Source organism: Mesoplodon densirostris, chromosome 9, assembly GCF_025265405.1.
Source record: "Mesoplodon densirostris isolate mMesDen1 chromosome 9, mMesDen1 primary haplotype, whole genome shotgun sequence".
Taxonomy (NCBI): Eukaryota; Metazoa; Chordata; class Mammalia; order Artiodactyla; family Ziphiidae; genus Mesoplodon; species Mesoplodon densirostris.
In genome coordinates, this window is record NC_082669.1 from 28,129,682 (window position 1) to 28,151,670 (window position 21,989).

The following is a 21,989-nucleotide window of genomic DNA, read 5'->3' on the forward strand; positions in this document are numbered from 1 at the left end:
CATGTGCCCCAGTCGTGCCTGATGTGGGTGACACGGGTGGGAGGCGCTAGCAAGACCCAGAAGAAAGGGCCATGGGGCCGTGTGCAGAACAAACCAGATAATACAAGATCTCTAGGGCTAAGTGATTAAGGGGGCAGGACACCCAGGGGATCCTATGCCACATACAGGAGACTGAACCCTCTCCTTCCACCGCGGGGAGGGTGCTGGGCCACGGCTGCGGAACGCCGTGCTTGGATGGGGTCACGCTGTGAGGGCCAGGGCTCGGGGATTCAGGATCCACGTGGGTGGAGGATCTGCACGACTGACGAGAGAAGTGGAGCCAGGGGATGCCAGGACGAAGCTCCCACACGGAGTCTGGGGAACAGGTGGGGACAGTCCTAGAAAGCAGCAGAATGGAGGCCAGGAGGCCGGCAGGCACCAAGGGCTGAACCTGAGGCCCGAGGACCGAAGGCAGAAGTGACGAAGAGGCAGCGTGGACCCCGCGAGAGAGACACGGGGCCAAGAGGAGCAGCTCTCGGGAGAGACGGATGCCCAGAGGACACCAGCGCCGAGACCCGCCAGGAGCCGGAGGGGGACCGGGAGAGGGGCTCCACCAGGAGAAAGGGCCCACGTGACAGTGAGTGCCACAGACACGGCCACGGGGATGCGGTCCCTGGGATGCGGCTGGAGGTAGGGCGGGGACGGAGGGAGGAGAGAGGGCAGGGCCGGTTGGGCGTAAACCATCCCTTGCTAAAACCTGGACAAGAAAGCGGGCAGGCAGAGGCAGGGGTGCCCACGAGGGAGGAAGAGCCTGATCGCCGGGCAGAGAGGGGCCAGTGCTCCCTCCCCAGAGCCTCTGAGGAGGGGAGCAGCCCACATGCTGAGGCCCACACCAGCCTTCTTGGCATTCTTCCCACTTGGGCCTGTGCTGCACCCCACCTCTGTTCTCCCGTGACCGTGAGGGCCCCTCCCAGCGCTGTACGAGGAGGAGGGGTCCACTCACTCTGACGGCTCTAGGCTGACGGCCCCCTAGCCACACTGATGTCCACCCTTCACCCTCCCCACCCAGGCCTCGCACGCCTCCAGAGGTCTCGGGCAGGTGCTCCCCAAACCCTTGCTGGCCCGACGCCTTCACCTGCAGCTGGCGCTTCAGGATGCCCCGCTCAGCACCAAGCAGACTCCCAAGTGTCCGCTGGAAATGCAACTTTTCGAGCAGGGCCTAATAATCACACTTGCGGACTTCCTGCAGAGAAGGAGCAAAGCAGGCACAGGGAAGGGTGGGTCCCATTTGGCCACTGGCTTGAAGCCACTTACCAACATACCTGAAAAGGGCCATGGGCCGAGCACACGCGGCAACAGGCGCCTTTCACGTGGCCATGGGTGCCCAGAGGCACCATCTTTCATCTGCAGACGGTGCAGGCGACCGCGTCCCAAACTCCCAGGCTGGTGCCTCCCTGCTGCAGCAGGGTCGGCTTCGACAAGCTCGCCGCGTGCCGGGGGACAGCTCCCTGCGCCCACAGCGGCCCCGGCTGGCGGACACCGCGGAGTTCAAGCATGTCTGCCGGCGCCTCCTCCCCCCGCCCCGCTTCCCAGCTCCCCAGGGCCAAAGGGCAACCACCCACCCGGGTCCCCTCAGAACGACCCCACCCGCCTGCTCAGACCACATCCCAGCTGAAGCTGGGTGCACGTGATGCTCACGTAGGCACCCTGCTCACAGACGGCGGTGCCGATGCGGGCCTAGGACAGCGGTGAGGCGCGGTAGGCGATCGCCCGGGGGCACGGGGAGCTGGTGGCCACACCCAGGTCAAGCCTCAGGGCCCCTCGGGGGCCCTCACCCCCGCCAGCTGCCCCGTCTCATCTCATCCCAACGAAGCCTGCCTACGGTCCTCATGCAGCAGAAGGGGGCTCAAGCGTGGACAAGACCCGTCTGAGGCCACCCAGTCCCCTTAAGCCGTAGACCTGCTGGGAGCCCGGGAGTGGGACCCAAGGCCTGTCCGGCTGCGTGATGCCCCTGTTGGGCCTGCGGCTCCCAATCTGCTGTCGCTCGTATGTAGCTGCAGGGCTTCCTTCCTTCCACTCGAGACCAAGGGCTTTCTCCCCGCATTCTCACTACTTCTTTAAGTCACAGTCCTATAAGGGTTACTCTCAAGGGGTGGTTCAGGGCATTTTCAGGACACAGAAAAGAGCTTTGCTAACACCACGTTTCCCAAAAGAAGACGGCAAAATCCAAGCCCTGCACGATCTGGCTTCAACCTCCCAGGACAACTAATTCCCACAAGGGCACCCTCAAGGCCTGGGGACTGCTGCACCCCCTGCCCAGGGCCTCACGCCCACCTCTAAGGGCGCTTCCGGCTGGACCTCCCGGCCGCCGGCCCCAGCCATCGGGAGCCACGCTGCGGCGCTCTCTGGATGTCCGGCTGCGAGACGTCCACTCCCCGCCCCCAGGCTCCTTCAGGACCAAGACGTTCCTCCGTCCCTCCCTTCCTTCCTGTGCTGGGGCCCAACTCAGACGTTCAGAAAGCTCAAAACATTCAAAACGGGACCTCTGGACAAACAAACTAATAGTACGAAAGGAAGGAGGGAGGGAAAAGACAGTGGGAGGGAGGGAGGAGGAAGGAGGGAGGGGCGCAGGGATCCGGGGCAGATGAGGTGACTCGCCACCACCGGCCTCTGGACTGGCAACCTCCTGCTGCCTTGGGAAGACCCTGCAGCCACCAGCCCGCAATCAGGTGCTCCTTCTTGCAGGGGGAGCCCCGCCCTCGGGTCATCACAAAGGGACTTGGCCAACTACTCATCCCAGACCCCAGGGAGCACCCAGCCTGGCCATGCCGACTCCAAGCCCTCTCCCAGACCACGGGCAATGCCCGGCTGGACGCACGTCCCAACAGCAGCTCCGCCCTCTCGCAGCCGCTCTGGGTCTCTTGGCCTCCTTTTTAAAGCTGGAAAACTAGACCCAGAGGACAGAGCTGATGAGCAGACAAAAGTCACAGCCAGGTAAAGCCCTGGTTGGTGCCTGGCACACAGCAGGTGCCCAATAAGTGCTCAGCCCTTTGCCCAACAATCCCGGGAGGTCCAAGGAGACTCAGCCAGGGCTGCATGCTGGGTAGAGAAGCACAAGAGTAGGGGTATCCCTCCCCTGCCCCGTCCCTCCCCTCTCTCCTAACCACAGAGGTGAGGAGGCCACGAGCTGCTGTGCAGAGCCAGGAAGGAGAACCCAGCCCCAAGCCCTCCTTTCTCAGGGCAGTGCAACACCGTGGCTGAGAAAACAGGCTTGTGGAAACGTAGCAACCACCCTGCGCCTCGGCTTTCCCACGTATGAAACAGGATACTGGCTCTTCCATCTCAAGGCCGCGGGGAGGGTGAAAGACCATGATTGTAAAGTGCTCAACGTAGTGACTTGGAAACAGAGCCGTTTTGCTGTTGGTCTGCTTCTTATTCCCCCTCATGCACCTTCTGGGCCTGCAGATGCCTCTCTGGACACAGACCCCTGAGGCCTGGAAGTGGAAGGGGCGTCCCCTGGGAAGCCCGCAAAGGGGGCATCAGCTGTGAATGTGCCCAGGATCTTCATCTTTGAGAACCTCACTGACTTGAGCTTCATGAGAATGCAGGATGGGGCAAGGTGGGAGTTCACCAACCACGAAGAGAGGGTGGAAAACCCAAAATATCAGGAAAAGTTAACGAGACTCCTCAAAAACTCTGGATGAGCCACTTAACATAAATAAAAATGCAACTTGTGAACCATCTTATCTTCTTGTCACGGGGTGTCCTCCTGGGCCTCAAACAGATTACAGGAGAGCTACTCTACGCCTGCTGGAAGCACACACGTGCCTTAAAGGTTTTCCTTATTTCAGACAAATTTCTCTTTTTTTAGATGCATGCACTTTTTTATAGTCAAGATAGATAAAAGGCAAAGGTGGAACAGGGCAGGGTGCTGCTTCTGCCCCAAGAAGCAGCACCCCAAGAATCAAAACTATCTGGAGGGCTTCCCTGGTGGCACAGTGGTTGAGAGTCCGCCTGCCGATGCAGGGGACACGGGTTCGTGCCCCGGTCCAGGAAGATCCCACATGCTGCGGAGCGGCTGGGCCTGTGAGCCATGGTCGCTGAGCCCGCGTGTCCGGAGCCTGTGCTCCTCAACGGGAGAGGCCACAGCAGCGAGAGGCCCGTGTACAAAAAAAAAAAAAAAAAAAAAAAAAAAACCTATCTGGAGAAATCACTGTTTCAGTCATAAACCAAGCTGCAATACAATAGCTATATTTCCCACCTAGGCCACTAATGATTAATAAACATTTTATGTCTATGCCTACCCCTGGAAGGCCTAGGTCATGTTAAGACTGCACATTGTGCTCAGGTAACTGGAACCCTGGGAAGCGCAGTGGCTGACTTAGGACTGTAATTTCAAGGGTGCACACAGCAAGCGGCTCTACCAATTTGTTCTGTCTCTTTCATTAAAATAGGTTGACTCAGAAAATCAACCAACTGCCTTAAGGTAAAGGCTACTTTCCATTCTTCCCTCAGGTTTTCTCGGGGCAGGGGTAGGGTGGGAGGTGGGTTTCATGTTCCTGCTTGAAGATGAACTTGGCTTTACCTTTCCAGGTATGATTACTGGCAGCAGAGACAAGGCTGTGACACTCACCATGATGTCCCCTTTCAGGAGCTGGGCTGGCTCTATGGCGATGTAGATCCTGCTTTGGTTTTCTGGGCCGACGTTGCTTTGGAATAAATGAGAAGGTACATCATTATGCGATTTCATGATTTAATGGAAATACATTCTGAGAAAAGCAATCCCACAATTGAAATTAGACAAAATATCCTGCTTGGCCCAGGAATCCAATTCCTCAGACTCTCTCCTATGAAAATGAGTCCCAAGAACGTATGAAAAAGCAACAGGGCCAGGCAGGGCCCTGATAGCAACGTCACAGCCAGTGCCCGCCAGCCCACCCCAGGCCCGTGCATGATGGAGCGCGCAGCGTGGAGTCCTGGCGCGCTGATGCCAGCAGCCTCTGTGGTAAGCAGAGGGTGAGGCTGCCCAAGCGTCACCAGTGCCTGGGTCCAACAAGAGTCCGGACACGTGATAACAGCTCATTCTGAGTGATGACACGATGCTAAGAACATTTTTTACCTTTATTCATTTTCCATTGATGTGCATAAAACGCTTCTCCAAACAAAAAAAGCAAAGCAAATAAGTCTAGAATTAGTACATATTCTGGAAATGTCTGCCTGACCTTTGTCTAAACTGCAAAGGGGAGAGAAAGGGAGACCACCATGGCCCTGTCCCAAGACCCTGATGTGTTTACTTCCACACGGTGTGCGCGGGCGGCCCTCTCCTTTCCCAGGTTCCAGCGTCCACGTCCCTTCACAGAGCCAACTGTGTGACCTCAGCGAGACACCTGCTGGGCAGGATGACGGGGGCACTGCACCCATGGCTCCCCTTCTGCCCCCTGCTCCTGGCTCACCTGGCTTTCCCCCACTCACCCCTCCAGAGGGAGAGACAGCCGGGAGCGGGCCCCCTCCCCCCTGGGCCCTCCGGAGGCCCCCAGGAAAGCAGCCACACTTACTAGATCCCCGACGTGTACATAGGCTGCATGGCTTGGTAGAGCTTGAGAAAGGGCCGGCACGCTGAAAGACACGCAGAATCGGCTATCAACACGCAGAACTCAGGGCCAGCGCCAGGCGGCGCGTCTCGAGACCCTCACCCCGTGGGAGACACTCACCTCCGCCCGAGTCGAAGTTCGGGGTCCCGTGCAGGATGACGAAATGCAGGAACAGGGGCGAGGCGTTCATCTTCACCGTCCCCGACAGGAGCCCACTGAGGAACTGCACGTACCTGCGAAAGGCAGCCGGCTCAGGGCTCCTGCACAGCTCCCGAGCCCAGGCGGGGCCGGAGGGCGATGAGGAAACCCGCCTGCTCTTCCGGGGGTTCTGGGAGAGAACCCATCCTAACTGCTCACAGCAAGGAGGGTGTACGCACCCCAGGCCTTGGCCCACACCCTGCAGAGCATGGCCGAGCCCACAGCCCACCGGGCATCTCTGGGCCTTCCACGCTGACACGGCCAATGACCTGGAAGCACAGCCAACGGTGCTTCCTGAGCGTGAGCCCCCCACGCGGCGCCTTTTGCTCTGCACCCCGAGTGCAGGTGGTATCGCTTCTGTCCATGGAACCCACAGCCAGGCAGGGCTGGGCCACGGGGCTGGCACGGTCTCCCCACAGAGAACGGCAAGGCAAGAGGCCTGCCGTCCCATGGGCCTGCTCTCTGAACCAAGCCACACCTCTGAGGGCATGAAGGTCACTCGGCTTAACTCTCAGTCCTACCCACCCCGCCTTCTGCTCATACTAGGAAGCCTCGTGGGAGGCTGGAGTCCCCACCCCCAGCCCACAGGAAGCCTTCGGATGCCACATCCCACTGTGAGAGTCGCCCCTACCATAAAGGGCACGAGCCCCCCTGAGCTGCACTGCCCTCCCGTCTTCTGGCTTCTCTGTGCCCTCCCTCCTCAAGGCCCATCTCAGCGGCACAGTGCACGTCTGCCGTGGGCCAGGAGACCTGCCTTCTCTCTGAACAGCACACACAGCCTTGCGTGCCATGCTGACGGCCCCGCGCCCTGCACGGGTGCTTGGCGGCCTAGAGAGAAGAGTGTACCCTGGAAGCATTGCCTCACTGGTTCCTCCCGGGGCACAAGGTGGCAGCTGTGACCCCGACTGGGCACACACCTGCCAAGTTCTCAGATGCTGCCTGGCCTCGGCCACTCGCGCCACCCGGAACGTGTCACTCCAGAGCAGAGCCAACCCCTACCATATCCAACATCTCTGTGCATCTCTAGTGACTACACAGAGCCACACAGGCGGGAAGGGAGCGTTCACTGAATCACCAGGCTGTGCGGCTGGCACAGGGTCCTCCATACCCTCCAGCCAGCCCACCGCAGTCCACTCCCCTCGGAGGACCAGGGACCACCCCCCTCCTCCCTAGGACTGAACGCTAGTCAGGCTCAGCCTACTTAGGTTAAAAAAATTCTGGTTTTCTCTCTCTGGCTTACTTCACTTAGCATAATGTCCCCAAGGTCTATCCACGTTGTCACAAATGGCAAAATTTCATTATATTTTATGGCTCAGTAATACTCCACTGTGTGTGTGTGTATACACACACACACACACACGCAAACACACACACATATTTTCTTTATCCATTCATCCACTGAGGGACACTTGAGTTGTTTCCATATCTTGGCTATTGTGAATAAGGCTACATTCAATAAACATAAGAGTACAGATATCTCTTCAAGAGCCTGTTTTCATTTTCTTCAGATATATACCCAGAAGTGGAATTGCTGGTTCGTATGGTAGCTCTATTTTTAATGTTTTAAGGAACCTCCGTACTGCTTTCCACAGTTGCTGCACCAATTTACATTCTCACCAAGAGTGTACAAAGGCTCTCTTTTCTCCATGTTCTCGTAACCACTTGTTTTTTCTTGTCTTTTTGATGACTGGCATTCTAATAGGTGTGAGGTGATACCTCCTTGTGCTATGATATCACTCATAATATATGGAATCTAAAAAAGCCAAACATTTAAAAACAGAGTAAAATGGTGGTTACCAGGGGCTGGGGGCTTTGGGGACAGGACAGAATTTTTAAAGGGTACAAACTCGCAGTAAGTAGTAAATATGCCCTAGAGATACAATGTACAGTGTAGTAAATATTGTATTATAATTATCAAACTTGCTAAGAGATATAACTTAATTATTCCAACCACTAAAAAGAAATGATAATTATTGTAATGTGACAGAGGTGCTAAGTACGGTGACAATGGCTTTTCGTATTACAATACGTGAATGTAACAAATTAATCTCGTAAGCCTTAAATTTACACAATGTCATTTGTCAAATACACCTGGGCTTCCCTGGTGGCGCAGTGGTTGAGAATCTGCCTGCTAATGCAGGGGACACGGGTTTGAGCCCTGGTCTGTCTGAGAGGATCCCACATGCCACGGAGCAACTGGGCCCGTGAGCCACAACTACTGAGCCTGTGCGTCTGGAGCCTGTGCTCCGCAACAAGAGAGGCCGCGATAGTGAAAGGCCCGCGCACTGCGATGAAGAGTGGCCCCCACTCGCCGCAACTAGAGAAAGCCCTCGCACAGAAACGGAGACCCAACACAGCCAAAATAAAATTAATTAATTAATAAACTCCTACCCCCAGCATCTTCTTAAAAAAAAAATACACCTAAATTTTTAAAAATATCTAATTTACACCAGCAATTCAGATGCAGTCCATTATCTCAAGCAGCCGAATTGGCATACAAAGGAAACTGAACAAGAGAAAATTTCTAGTCAATTTTAAAACCAAAGTTTAAAAAGTCTACTTGAAATCTATCCTTTTAGAAAATAATGTTAGAAAAGAACATTCACTTCAGCTTAGGGGCCCCTCCCAGTGTTTCAGTTTTCCTGGTGGCAAACCGCTCTTCCCTTTTGGAAGAGGACAAAAGCTCATCCAAGTCACAGAGGCAAGATGCAAGCCCTGGAGGGCCCGGGAAACCACGTGGCCGGGCCGTGGCTGCAGGAGCCTGGCCACCAGATGGCTCCACATGCCTTCCCATTTCATCTTCTATCTCGACAGCAGACGTGCAGACACGGGAATCTTCAGGTGACCTGTCCAGCTACTTTTTATCACCTAAGTGCCACGCACTGCAGATTTCTGGGTTCTCCGGCCACCCCACCCCACCCCCGCCAGGTCATGAGCACAGGAAAAGGGATTACGGACGCTGAGTTGGGGCCATGAGTCGCCACCTGCTCTGGACAGCAGTCTCCCCTCCTCCAGCACTGGTCACCAGACAACCCGCTTCCTCGGCCTTGTCTGTGGCCCAGTTGCTGTGTTTACTCTGTGGGCGCCTGGCCGTTCGCTCCTTCTACACTGACCTCTCTGGGCAAGGTGGCCCTTCACTCTCTGGACATCCAAGGGACCCACGAGCACACAGACCAGGCATCACGGAGCGGGGTGAGGGTCAGTTCCCATTTTACATTTTGATGTAAACGTGGAGGGTCCTCCCCTTGCCCTGACACAGCCTGGCCGGCGCCGTTGCCCAGCAGCCAGAGGGAGTATGAGAAGGCGCTTCTTTCAGGTGGCGTGTCAGCATTACCACAGAAGAATGCTGATTCCCTGCAAGCTCCCAAAGCAGGAGCCAGAAGACAAGGGCCAGCCCTCACATGGGGTTAGGGACAGACGGGAGGGAGTGACCAGTCCTCTGCCTGGGACCCAGACACGGATGCCTGCCCTCCTGACCAGTCCATCATGTAACCAGTGCAAAAGAGCCCTTTTCATCTGCCCTTTAGAGAAATCTGCTTTATATGGATTCACATTTTAGGTAAGCCAAAGACGCAAAATGTTATTATAAAAGGCAACTTACTTCTTCCTTCACATGCTCCCTTGATAAGGAAAAAATATAAAATTGTTTTCTATTTCACGGTATTTTCTATTAATGAAGTGCTACTTTCCAGCAATTATACTGCCTAACTTTGTGGAGCTGAAGTCATTTTGGGTGCTTGTTCATAGGATGCAATACAAGCGTAATTTCTGAGTCCAAGTTCTGGATTTTGTGATACTGCAAAAGTTTACCATAAGGCTCGTCAGCGGCCTGACTGAGATCAGAACAGCCTTTAAAGAAAACCTCACGCCAACCCCATCACCCCGCCATCCACCTCCTAAGACAGGGACAGGGGACAAGGGTCATACATGTACTTACTTTTGTAAAGCTTATAGACCGAGTGGAGACAGTACCCTTGTCCCTTCCTTCCAGCCGTGATGAGTACAGGTCTGTGGCTGATGGTGGACGTAAATGAGCCGGACGTAAGCCTGGGGGCGCCTCACCTGTGACCTCAGCCCGCCACCAAGAACCCAGGCAGGTCAGCATGGCCACCGGGGACAGCACAGGCCCCTTGCTCATCTCCGGGGCTTTCCTCCAGGGCAACTACCGGCAAATCCGAAACTCCAGACCGCACAGCTGAGCAGCTGTCGGCCCTGGCTCCCCCAGTGACTGTGGCCTCAGCCCAGGGGGCACTCCTGGCCCCCTGGGGGCTCATGGCAGCGGGTGAGGGGACACTCAATGCCCTAAATTAAGCCTATCTCCTCTCTATGCACCACCGATGAGTGTGTGTGATGGGGGCGGCATAAAGAAAACCTTTGTACGGGAAAGCCTATTTTTCATGGATTTTTCATTGGCGTGGCCTCATCCTGCTGTTCCCAGAAGCCTTTCACACCCTCATCGGTCCCTCTGACGAGCAGGCTCAGAAGCTCTGCTGGAGGCCACCTGAGCGTGACCTGGAAAAGAGAATGCTGTCCTTAAGTCCCAAAGACATCACATACAAAACGCCCGATAAAAACAAAGTTCATTGCAAATATAAGCTGTAATTGCTGCTGCAGTCAGCAGTGGCGCTAGCTACCACCTGCACCGTTGGAGAGAGAGGACAGGTAAACAGGGCACACGTGGCAGGAAACTACCTGGAGAGCCGCCATCACTGCGAAGGAAAAAAAATTCAGGCTACGGCCGAAAATAAGAGGGAAGAAAAGCAAAGGCAAGGAGTTCACAATTACTTCCTCCAGAAAACTGTGGAAAGGATGAACTTCAACTCTTGTCTATGTGATATTCACCCACAGCACTGAAGGAAAGGTGTGTACGAATGAACGCACAGGGTGTCAGATGGCCTCTCAGAGCCCATCCCAGTGTCCAACCCCAAACAGAAAGTCCTCCCTGGTCAGCGCAGCTCTCACAGCCACACATGTCAGAGAGCTCACCTGTCTCCCAGCTGTGCTCTTCTTTCTTTCGAGGGAAATAACTCCCTGCGGATGAGGTTTTCCCCACTTCGTCTCAACTAGCAAGTACGATTAAGAAACCAAGCTTGGGCTTCCCTGGTGGCGCAGTGGTTGAGAGTCTGCCTGCCGATGCAGGGGACACGGGTTCGTGCCCCGGTCCGGGAAGATCCCACATGCCGCGGAGCAGCTGGGCCCGTGAGCCATGGCCGCTGGGCCTGCACATCTGGAGCCTGTGCTCCGCAACGGGAGAGGCCACGACAGTGAGAGGCCCGTGTACCGCAAAAAAAAAAAAAAAAAAAAGAAACCAAGCTTGCAGCTGGCAGGGCACTAACAGAAGAGCAACATGCTTCCTTCAAGTTCCAAAGCAGCTCGAAATGTGCAGTCGTTCATTGCATTCTTTATAACCTCTTTCCAAAGCAGAAACTTACATGTGGAGTTTCCCTAAATCTTCCTAAATATGTGAATTGTACTCGACCTAAGCTTAAAGAGCCCTGAAAACAAGTGTGAAATGATACTTTTGTAAGCAGAAGTGTCGGCCCATCTCTCCCTAAGGCTTCCTGGTGTCACCTCCATACGTTCAGCGTGGCTACAGCTGCAGGGGAAGCACGGAAGGCGGGGAGACCTGGGCAGGGCCCCATCAGCTCTGGCCTGTGCGCCAGACCCAGGCTTGCTGGTTACCTAACGTTCCCCAGCACTTCCCCGCCCCGGCTGGGCTGGAAGGATAACACACCTCAGACCTCTTCCAGGCGACCCCCCTGAGGGAGGGTCCCGCTCCTCGGGCCCGCCCTGCAAGCCGGGGCAGGAGGACATGCGGAGTGGACGAGGCACAGGGTGCCTGCTGGCCTCAGCGGCCGCACTCCCTAAAAGACACATCTGCGGAGAAAGGATCTGCACATCTGCTTCTCTTGGCAGCTTTCTTGCTTCAAGTTCAAGGTTCTTTCAGACACTCAAGGTATCATGTCAAAAACTACAGAAATATCAAAACCCAAATAATGCTGTAATGTTGGGGAACTTTCCAGCTATTAGAAACACCCAGGAATCCAATCCTGGTGTCTGCATGCCCAGACTTTTGGCCTCCCTTCCCTCTACCCCATGGGACACAGGAATGGCCCCCGCCCAGGACCCCCCCGGGCTCCCTTCTTCCGCACACCCTCAGGAGAGGTTTGCTGTCCCAAAGAAGAAGCCGGTTACCTGTCATTTGCCCCACTAAACTCAAAGTGATGGGACCCGCTTGTCCCGACTCCTTCATGGAAGGAAAGGAAAAGCGGAGAAGGAAAGGAGTCAGAATTGCATTATTGAACTCATCCCTTCCATGATGCTGATGATAACTAATGCTGTAGGAGGATTTTCTTTAATTACTTAGCAAAGTGAAAGGGCCTCCAAGTTAATGGGAGCCTCTCTGACACAGCAGGCTCATCAGCCCTGCAGGAGGTTACCCCGGGGCCTCCACAAGTTGCTCCTGGGGTTTGCTCAAGGCGACAGGTGCAGGGAGAGAGAAGGGCTCTTACCCGAGGAATTCTGCTGGAAGCAAGCAACCTCCAATGAGCCATTGCTGGCCAGGCTGCTGCAGGCCAATGGCTCGGTGGCTTTTAGGAGTGAGGCACAAAGTGACAGAGAATTTGCTGCCTGTCAAATGGACCTCCTGCCTCTCGAGCTCTTAAACCCAATATTAATTAAGTGAAGGGTGGAGGAGGCTTACTGCTGAGGCTCTAAACTTCTTGGACCACAAACCCAAGCTCTCACCACAAGATGGATTTTAAAATGGTTTCTTGAGTTCAGTCCTAAAACAGCCTGTAACGCTCCCCCTGTGGGCATTTGGGACCACAGCGATGGGTCCTATCACCACTGAGCCTGTCCCCACAAGTGCAGCCATCACACATCCTCCGGGTCTCAAATATTCCTCCAGAGGTACTTATACATTCACTCAGTCGTTCACCCGCTTCATTACGAGATGGCGAGCATCTTCCGATGCAGGCGCTGGGCGGGCTGGCATTCCCCTCATCTGTGGGTGCGGGGAGCTTAGCCTCAGAATGCAAAATTTAACCTATGCCACCCTCATAAAATGTAAATACTACCGCTTCTGTCGTTCAGTGATGCAGGAGAACCATGGGCACGTTAAAGTAGGATGTTTCCCTTTTTCCACACTCCTTCAATGGTATTAAAAAGCTGCAGTAGCTGGGGCTTCCCAGGTGGCTCAGTGGTTGAGAGTCGGCCTGCCGATGCAGGGGACACGGGTTCGTGCCCCGGTCTGGGAGGATCCCACATGCCACGGAGCAGCTGGGCCCATGAGCCATGGCCGCGGAGCCTGCGCGGCCGGAGCCTGTGCTCCGCAACGGGAGAGGCCACAACAGTGAGAGGCCCGCATACCGCAAAAAAAAAAAAAAAAAAAAAAAAAAGCTGCAGTAGTAGTAAAAAAAAAAGAAGAAAATGAGGCAAATATCCTTCCCTGGTGCATGCTGAGTTTTGGGGTGGGTTAGCCCCTGTTTACCCTCATGTCTCACAGAGGGGCTCACATGAATGTAACCATTTTGGAAACTGCTCAACCAAGAAATGACACTTAATGGTTCGAAATAGATCAAGGGTCTGTTTAACTGTAACACTAATAAAATGCTGGGTTTTCCCAGGCAGTTCACATGTCCTGTGGGACCCTTGTTCAGAGCAGGGCACGGCCAGGCTCTGACCCGTGGGTCCTACATCCACCAGACACTCTGGTCTGAACACAAACAGACCCAGCCATGGGAAACACCCGGGACAAAGCAGGAGGTGCCTCTGGTGGTCCCTGAAATCCCTTTCCCAAGTGGAAATACTGAGACTTGGCTCTTGACCAAAATATACCTGTGACCCTGCCTCCTGGAACCTTCAGTCCACCCAAGACCGCTGGTCCAGCCCTCTGGCACTGGGGGAAAAGATGCGAGGCGCAGGAAAACCATCTTGGCAATTTCCCGGACAATTCTTGTGCAAATGCCCTGCCATTTGCTTTAAAATAAAAATGCAGTGTTCTTGGCTCCATGCCCCCATCTGCAGAAGAAGTGGGTCTGGAAGGCAAGTGGCTGCTGGCTCTTCTCAGGCCACACACCTAACTCTCCTCTGGTTCTTCTCCACGTGGGCCTGGTGACAGTGTGGATTCGCCTGGGAGCGGGCGGCAAGAGGAAGTCTGCTCCCCAGGGTCCCTCTGCAGCATCTGCCGGGGGCCACGCCGAGCAGGAGAGAAGGGGAGGCGGGCCAGGGGAGGCCGAGGAGAGAGAAGACTCCCGGGCCTTTGAAGCTGGCCAACAACAAACTTGTGTGTGTCGACAGCTTTATTGGACATAAGCTGCTTTCACCTGCTTCCTACTGCCCACAGACCCTCTGTTAGAGTGGCCGTGACAGAGACCACGTGACCTGCAAAGCCCAGAACATCCGCCATCCAGACACAGTTCACAGACCCCTGGTCCAGGAGACAGCAACCAGTCCCAATACAGGAATGGCACCAACACCAGTAGAGAGCTCGGAAGACCTGATGGCTGAGCGTGTGGGGAGGAGCCCTGCGTCCACGCCGGAGCCAGCCGGGGCCCCCCCAGCACCCACACGCAGGGTGGCTCATCCTCCACCACTGGACACCGCCAGTCCCTTCCCTCCTCATCTTGGCTGGTCAGGGGAGGTGCGTCTTCCATCCCTACATTTTTTTTTTTAATTGGAGTACAGTTGCTTTACAATGTTGCGTTGGTTTCTGTTGTGTTGGTTCCACTGTACAACGAAGTGAATCAGCTACATGTATACATATATCCTCTCCCTCTTGGACCTGCCCCCCATCCCACCCATCCAGGTCACCACACAGCACCCAGCTGAGCTCCCCGCGCTATACAGCAGGTTCCCACTAGCTATCTGTTTTACTACACATGGTAGTGTATTTATGTCAGTCCCAATCTCCCAATTCATTCCATCCCCACACACACGCTTTGAAATGTAAAATCTCATTCACTTTTTCACTCTGGCTCTGGGACAGATACATACCGTTTCTGGGAAGGCTGCATTAAAGCTGAAAGTTTATCATCATAAAATTTCTTCATTGCAAATCTGTCGAGGGCTTGGTCAGCACTGGGAAAGCAGAGAGAGAGAGAGGGCACACGCTTTAACTCCATGGCCACCGCAGGAGGCCGGGTTGGGGGGAGTGACATGAGTCAGGCCCCGAGGCTGTTCTGAGTGGCTGGCACCCACTAAGAGTTCCATTCTGCTACACCCCCTCCCCGGGCATATCCACTTTAGCGTCTCTTCTAGGGCTTCATCTCCCCCAGGAAGATGTTCAGGGCCAAGTGGAAGCCAGGCTTGCAAGGTCTGGAGTCCCCCCTGAAACAGCAGCACCCGATCCTAGGATGTGGCACTTTCTCTGCAGCACGCACGGCAGGTGGGAGAGTCACCTGCCTGCCTTTTCTCACCTGTGGACACAGGCCCGCCGTCCTATCTAAATAACCATCTAAAATAATAACGTTGTCTAAATAAGGGGCTGGGCTGGCAGGGGTGCACAAAAGCAAGGGTCACCTAAGCACTGAATATTTAACATACAGAGCACATAAGTTTTTCAGAGTAAAAAGTATAGTTACATATTCACCTATACATTTTATCTTTTTATTTTTACTTTTTTTGATGTGGACCAATTTTTTTTAAGTCTTTATTGAATTTGTTACAATATTGCTTCTGTTTTATGTTTTGGTTCTTTGGCTGTGAGGCATGTGGGATCTTAGCTCCCCGACCAGGGATCAAACCCACAACCCCCTGCACTAGATGGCGAAGTCTTAACCACTGGACCGCCAGGGAAGCCCCTCACCTATACATTTAAAAGTATTCCTGGGCTTCCCCGGTGGCGCAGTGGTTGAGAGTCTGCCTGCCGATGCAGGGGACACAGGTTCGTGCCCCGGTCCAGGAAGATCCCACATACCACGGAGCGGCTGGGCCCGTGAGCCATGGCCGCTGAGCCTGCGCGTCCAGAGCCTGTGCTCCGCAACGGGAGAGGCCACAGCAGTGAGAGGCCCGCATACCGCAAAAAAAGAAAAAAAAAAGATCATTAGACAGAAGCAACTGAAATTCTAAAGAAAAACTGCAAACAACCTGGATAGGCAGAATTGGTAAATGCTAAAATACATAATATTCCATTCATCGAGTGGCGAACTACTGCAGCCACTAAAATGACGTCAGGGAAGGCATTTAGGAAAGCGTGTTAATTTAGGAAAGCAGGTTACAAAAATCCAGGTGACGTCACTTCATTTTAGTGAGGAGATAATACCAGCACTGATGCTGTTTCAACTGTCTTACACGAAACGACACACTGAATCGTCACAAAACCCTGCGAGGCACAGCCATCATCCCCGCTTCCCAGGTGAGGACCCTGAGGCTTAGAGCCTTTCATGTGAGTTGCCTGACACGTGCAGCTGAGACACACTTCGATTATTCAGAAAAAGTGGTGCGTTTAGAGAGAGTGTCATTGATAAGCTTTAAGTGACTAAAGCTTAGCCTCTCTGCTTTCCAAAGATGCCAGGACTGCCCACGGCGCATGGAACTCTGGTTCCAGACAGAGCTGCGCTGTTGTGAGCAGGTGAAATCTGCTCTCTGACCAAATGTCTTTGGCTTAGCAGAGGGATGTGACGTGACCAGGAATCTCAATTTGTCTGGCACACACACAAGCACTTATTATCACCAAGAAAGGATCTAATTTTTGCTCTGGGGTTGGGTTTCCTGCCTGGCAGGCAATGGGCTCCCGAATTTGTTTCCAGAGAAAACATTTGGAAAGTCAAATTTCACTCCTTAACACTAGAAAGGAAAGGGTTTATCGGCTAATATGAATAGGTTTATATTTCCTCAGAATGGAGTAGTTCATGCTTCACAAAGTGGCCATTGAACAGAGAGAGCCAACGCAGATGCAAAACCCATAAAGAACGATATTTCTGAACTGGGTCTCAGTGTGAGTGGAGACGTGTGCTCGGAAAGGGCATCTGGGTCCACCAGCACGACCAGCGCCAGGAGGGCTGGCATGCGGCCGCTGCCTCACTCACTGGCCTCGCGGTGCCTGTCGTCCCCAGTGGACGGGACCAGCCTCCTGCTGGCGGCACCCACACGCCCACAGCAGCACCTCCTGAGACCCCGGCCAGACCGGGCTTCCCGCCCACGGGCCGTGAGATCATGAGCAAGCTAAGTCCACCAAGCCTCAGTTTCCTCATCTGTGAAGTGGAAGTAATGACTGCTCGCTCCTAGATTACCTGGGAGGATGGAGCAAGAAAAAGGAAACATGCAAAGTACTTCCCAGAGGCCCGCTGCATACAAACATGGCAGCCATGCATGCAAACCATGGCGGCCGTGGACATGGCCACGTATAGAATCTGAGGCGTCCAGTGAGAAAGCACTGCTCTTCTTTACTAACGGTAACGTTTGTCCCTGTCTTTCTTGTCAGAGAATGACAGCGCACTCACTTTATCTTTGACGCCTCCATGAAGTCTTCAGTGTGGATCACTGCACACCTACGAAAGTGTCTTTCTCACAAGTGTAAACTCTTAGCTGCAGCTGAGTTTCTAGGCACCAGGGACATGAGCCTCGGCCTCCAGGTCAGCTCCCAGGCTGACCGCCTCCCGCCCACCCAGGCTCAGAGCATCCCGATGCCCACGGCAGTGAGCACGCTTCCCTCCTACCTGGCCGAGACGTTGGTGAAGTGCATGTAAGATGATATGACCACGCCGATGCGTCCCTTTCCGCCCTGCAGGAGACAAGAGAGGCCATTAGAACAGGAAAGCACTCGTTCATTCACAGGATGGCAAAGAGCCTGCCTCGGAGGGGAAGCCAGCGTTACCCTCCTCTGGTCCCTGTTCTGGGGGACGGCAGCACCCAACTCAGCAGAGAACACACATATGGGGTGCTGATGGCAGGAGCAGGTGCTATCCGGGACATCCGAGGACACCCCCGAGGGCAGGTCTGCACAGAGGCGGCCAGTCAGTTCCTCATTTCCCAGTGAGGCTGGAAAAAAACTGTGCTGGGCGGAAGCAATTAGCGTGACTTAATCACCCATGTGAGAGAGACCCGAATGCCCCACTCACAGGCTGAGAGGGCTTTGAGGGCTGCACACAGAGCCCGGAGAAGTCCAGAGTCGCAGGACAGCAGATCCCAGGGTGATGCCAGCATCACTGGCACCACCTACCCAGCCCTGCCCTGTCACACTCAGGGGACCCCCATCTGAGGCAGCGTCATGGAAAATGCATCACTCAATCCGTAACCACAGACATGCACAGCCCGGACAAGGCAGCCCGGCAGGGCCTCGGACCAACATTGCCAACAGGAGAAGGTGTCTGGAAGCACCGCAGCTCCGTGACAGGCCAGCTCGACCAGAACCGTGGACTGCCACCTTCTGAAACACACTGCCGTGACCCAGAATGGCGACCAGCAAACCACAGCCCGCCAGCCACTTCTGCCCACCACTTGTGTCCCTATGAGTTAAGAGCCATCTTAACATTTTTAAACAGTTGAAGAAAAATCAAAAGAAGAATGTTCCAACGACACATGAAAATCATATGAAGTTCAAATGTCAGTGATCATAAATAAAGTTTGATTGGGACCCAGCACGCCTGCTTGTTTAGGGGCATCAGGGTCTATTTCCACATGACAATGGCAGGTGGAAGTAGACTGTGGTGCCCCAAAGCCTTGAAAGTCCTGTCTGGGTCTTTCAAGAAGAGCCAGCAACCCCTGATCTAGAATCCCATGAGCCACAATGGCTGTGTCAGCAACGTGCAGATCGTATGTCTATCCTTGAAAGGGAACGATGGAGGAAATTCAGGTCCAAATCTGGCGTGTGACTGTCACCCAGGTGCGTTCTCCTCTCTGTCTCATCAAGGGCGCGCCTTACAGAAACTCAGTGCAGACACACAATCAGTCCTTCACTGCTGAACCCTGGCACCTGCAGTTGTAACTGTGCAGCTACTAGTATGTTTCCTGTATAAATTCACCTGCAGGGAACAACAGCCCCGTCAAGTCAGGCACGCGGGGCGGCTTCACTGCCCCCATCTCCAGGGCTGCTTGTTACGTACGGACAGGAAGTCTTCAAGCACAAACAACATTCTTTAGGGCTTGAACAGCTTTTGTCTGTTCTTCACAAAAATCAGAATCGCTGACTACACAAGTCTCAGAGAGTATCCTCCACCAAAAACTCAAGACTAAACCGTGTGGAGGTGGGTGAACCTGTCCAGAAGAACCGCAGGCAATTTCTACTCAAAACTAGTGTGAGGGGGGACCTGGGGACACACACCACCCTTTGTATCCAGCAGGGAGACACGGGTCTCACAGTCTGGCCTTAGTCTGACCTCCCCAGGCCAAGACGGTATTCCTGGCACTCCTAGCAGGAAGAGCACATTCTGCAGGGCTGGCAGGTTCGGGGGAAAGTCAGCCATCTCACCCCCCGCAGCAACTAGGATGAACTTCCCTTCATGTCAACATCTGTAAGTTCAAATCACAAGAGGGCTTCTCCCTCATGGCATGTTTTCTAGCTCATCTTGGAAAGCGTTCATAGGCCACCAGAATTAGGGCAAGAGATGAGCAAACTGTTCCCCAAAAGTTTCAACATGTTCCAGTTTAATCCCACTAACAAGACTTTTCCCAAGAGGCAAGCGTAGTTTAGAAGAGGGATACGTTTTAGAGAACTCTGTGAGCTAAGTTCATCACTTGTGGCCCGGATGCTGTAAATAATATTATAATTTGTTTCATTAAAAAAGTGAACAACTGAAATGGAATGCATGGTGAAGGGGGTGCGTCTCAAGGTCCAGGGACCTGAATCCTCTGGAGACACAGCTGGCAGCAGGTCCCGGTGCGCCGGGCGGGCATTTCTCCCCAGGGTCAGGCACTGCAGGTGCTCCGGGTGGGGTAGGGACCACTGCTTCACATGCCTGTGAAGGGATCTTAGGTAACAACGGCCCATCAGTATTATCCTCACTGGGTCAAAATCACCAAGCCGAGCCCAGTGAAAAATACAGACTTTTTTTAATGGACAAGAATTGTGTGTTTTTTTTTTTTTAAAGTCTCTTTCTTTAAGTTTTCACCAAAACACAAATGTGGAGAGAAGCTCCTTAATATAACGTGTTAACTTAATTTAGTAAGAGAACTAACGGGACTCCCTGGCTGTCTGAGGGAGAATGTAATCAAGTTAGATGTGAGTTAGATTAGATTAGTTAGATCAAGTTAGATTTAAGGAATAAAAGCAGAGAGCAGCAAACGCACTGTGTGCACCCAGTGGCTTTTCCTCCTGGCCAAGTGACCCTCAAATGCCCCAAGTGTGGGAGCTTTGAACATGGTCAGCCACCGTCTACCCTCCTCATTCTACAGGCAGATCTCAGTGCCCTTGCAGGAAACTCAAACAGAAAGTCTGATCATTCGAAGGGAAGGTTCTTTTACACTAAGGTCCCTAACGCAAAGGTTTTTTGTGCAGCTTTCGAGTGTGAAAAGTCTGAAGGAAAGTCTGAAGGTGGAAATGTCTATTTTTTTGAGACGTCCTGATGGTCATAAGAATTTGGTGTAAAATAGACAGAGCAGGGAGCAGCCCTCTTCTTCTGGGACGGAGAGCCAGCCACTGCACTCCCCGCACCCCCGCCTTCTCAAAGCATTCCTCCCACACGCTGGCTGCATGAGCTCAAGGTGTCTGGGGAAACGGATCAGATCTGAGGAATCCAGGGTAGTGCAGGAAGAGGCTACAAACAATCCAAGGCAGTTGAGAAACTGGAGAAGTAAGAGGAGAGGTAGGTTCCAGAAGATGGGAGGGCGGTAGGAGGAGGGAGGGGTGCAAAGCAGGTCAGGGCAGCCAGGACGATGCGCTGCTGTGCTCACAGCCAGCCCCGGTCACCCTGCAAGGGTAGACATGTCACATCCCCTTCGGGCTGACCTGCATGGAAAGGACCATAAGACTGCTGCAGCAGCATCCTGCCCGCAACGTCAAGCCAATAGACTAGCATAACTCAGGCGACACAGAGCCCAACGCTGTGCCTCTTAATAGCCCCCTTCACTTTTTAAAAAGCGCTCCCCATGAAAAACAAAAATGCATGAAAACGACATATATATGGAATTTAAGAAAACACAATGTCATGAAGAACATAGGGGTAAGACAGGAATAAAGACACAGACCTACTAGAGAATGGACTTGAGGATGTGGGGAGGGGAAAGGGTAAGCTGTGACAAAGCGAAAGAGCGGCATGGACATATATACACTACCAAACGTAAGGTAGATAGCTAGTGGGAAGCAGCCGCATAGCACAGGGAGAGCAGCTCGGTGCTTTGTGACCGCCTGGAGGGGTGGGATAGGGAGGGTGGGAGGGAGACGCAAAAGGGAGGGGATATGGGAACATATGTATATGTATAACTGATTAAATTTGTTATAAAGCAAAAAAATAAAATAAAAAATAAAGAAAAAAAAAAGCATGAAAATGAAAGGATTCACTCCCAGGGGTCCCTAACCTTAGCCTCACCATGTGCAGCTATGCATTCAGGGACCTCCATCCTGTACATTCTGAAGCCACACTCTGGGAGGCTGGATGACTCTTTTCCCGCCCCCCCACCCTTAGCATAAGTATGAAAACCTAACCACAAACCCCTAAAGAAGCTGGAAGTTAGAGTAAAAGGTGGGCCCCCTGGGCCCCGGAGCGGGTGCTCACCCTGCAGTGAATGACGACCACATGCTGGGGGTCGCTGTTCAGCCAGGCCTCCTGCGCCTTGCAGATGGTACACACCTTATCCAGGGGCGGCGCGTGCAGCTCTGGCCAGCCCACGTCCAGAATCTGCGGGAAGAGAGAGGAGGATTCCTGGTGTCCATCTCCAGAAGCCCTATGAAGCCATCTCATGATGGTTTTTTTTATTTACCAAACTATTTCATTTTAGAGTAAAGAACAACGCTGCACGCTCCTTTTCTAAAAGTTAGTGGGAATTATGGCTCCTTTACTGGAAAGAAAAATATGAAGGATTATGTTTTCCCCACGAGACATCTACTCCCGGGTCTTATCTGCTCTGCTGCAGCTGGAATGACAATTCTAGAAAGGGCTTTCGGGAGCCGCTAATGGTGTGTGGCTCATGGGGAAAAGAGGCCCAGGCCGAGCAAGATCTGAAACAGGAGTTCTTGGCAGGCGCTGCCTAAATTCCTCCTTTCAGACTAAAATCGCAGTTTGGGAAAACGCTGAGAGCCATTCCTCCACACAAAGGGCAGATAACTTCTCAGAGGGAGATGCC

At 53.6% G+C, this 21,989-nt stretch overlaps 1 protein-coding gene across 5 annotated transcripts in view; it reads right to left on the reverse strand.

The window, feature by feature from the left end:
- The window catches only part of TNS3 (tensin 3), a 235,501-nt gene that overhangs the window by 105,845 nt on the left and 107,667 nt on the right, over window positions 1–21,989 (reverse strand). For all 5 annotated transcript variants that reach the window (XM_060107511.1, XM_060107508.1, XM_060107513.1 and 2 more), the window contains 6 exons: window positions 21,422–21,544; window positions 17,429–17,493; window positions 14,766–14,849; window positions 5,691–5,803; window positions 5,535–5,595; window positions 4,613–4,688 (listed from right to left, as the gene is read on the reverse strand). In XM_060107511.1, coding sequence (XP_059963494.1) covers window positions 4,613–4,688; window positions 5,535–5,595; window positions 5,691–5,803; window positions 14,766–14,849; window positions 17,429–17,493; window positions 21,422–21,544 — 522 coding nt within the window. The remainder of the gene's footprint in view (window positions 1–4,612; window positions 4,689–5,534; window positions 5,596–5,690; window positions 5,804–14,765; window positions 14,850–17,428; window positions 17,494–21,421; window positions 21,545–21,989) is intronic.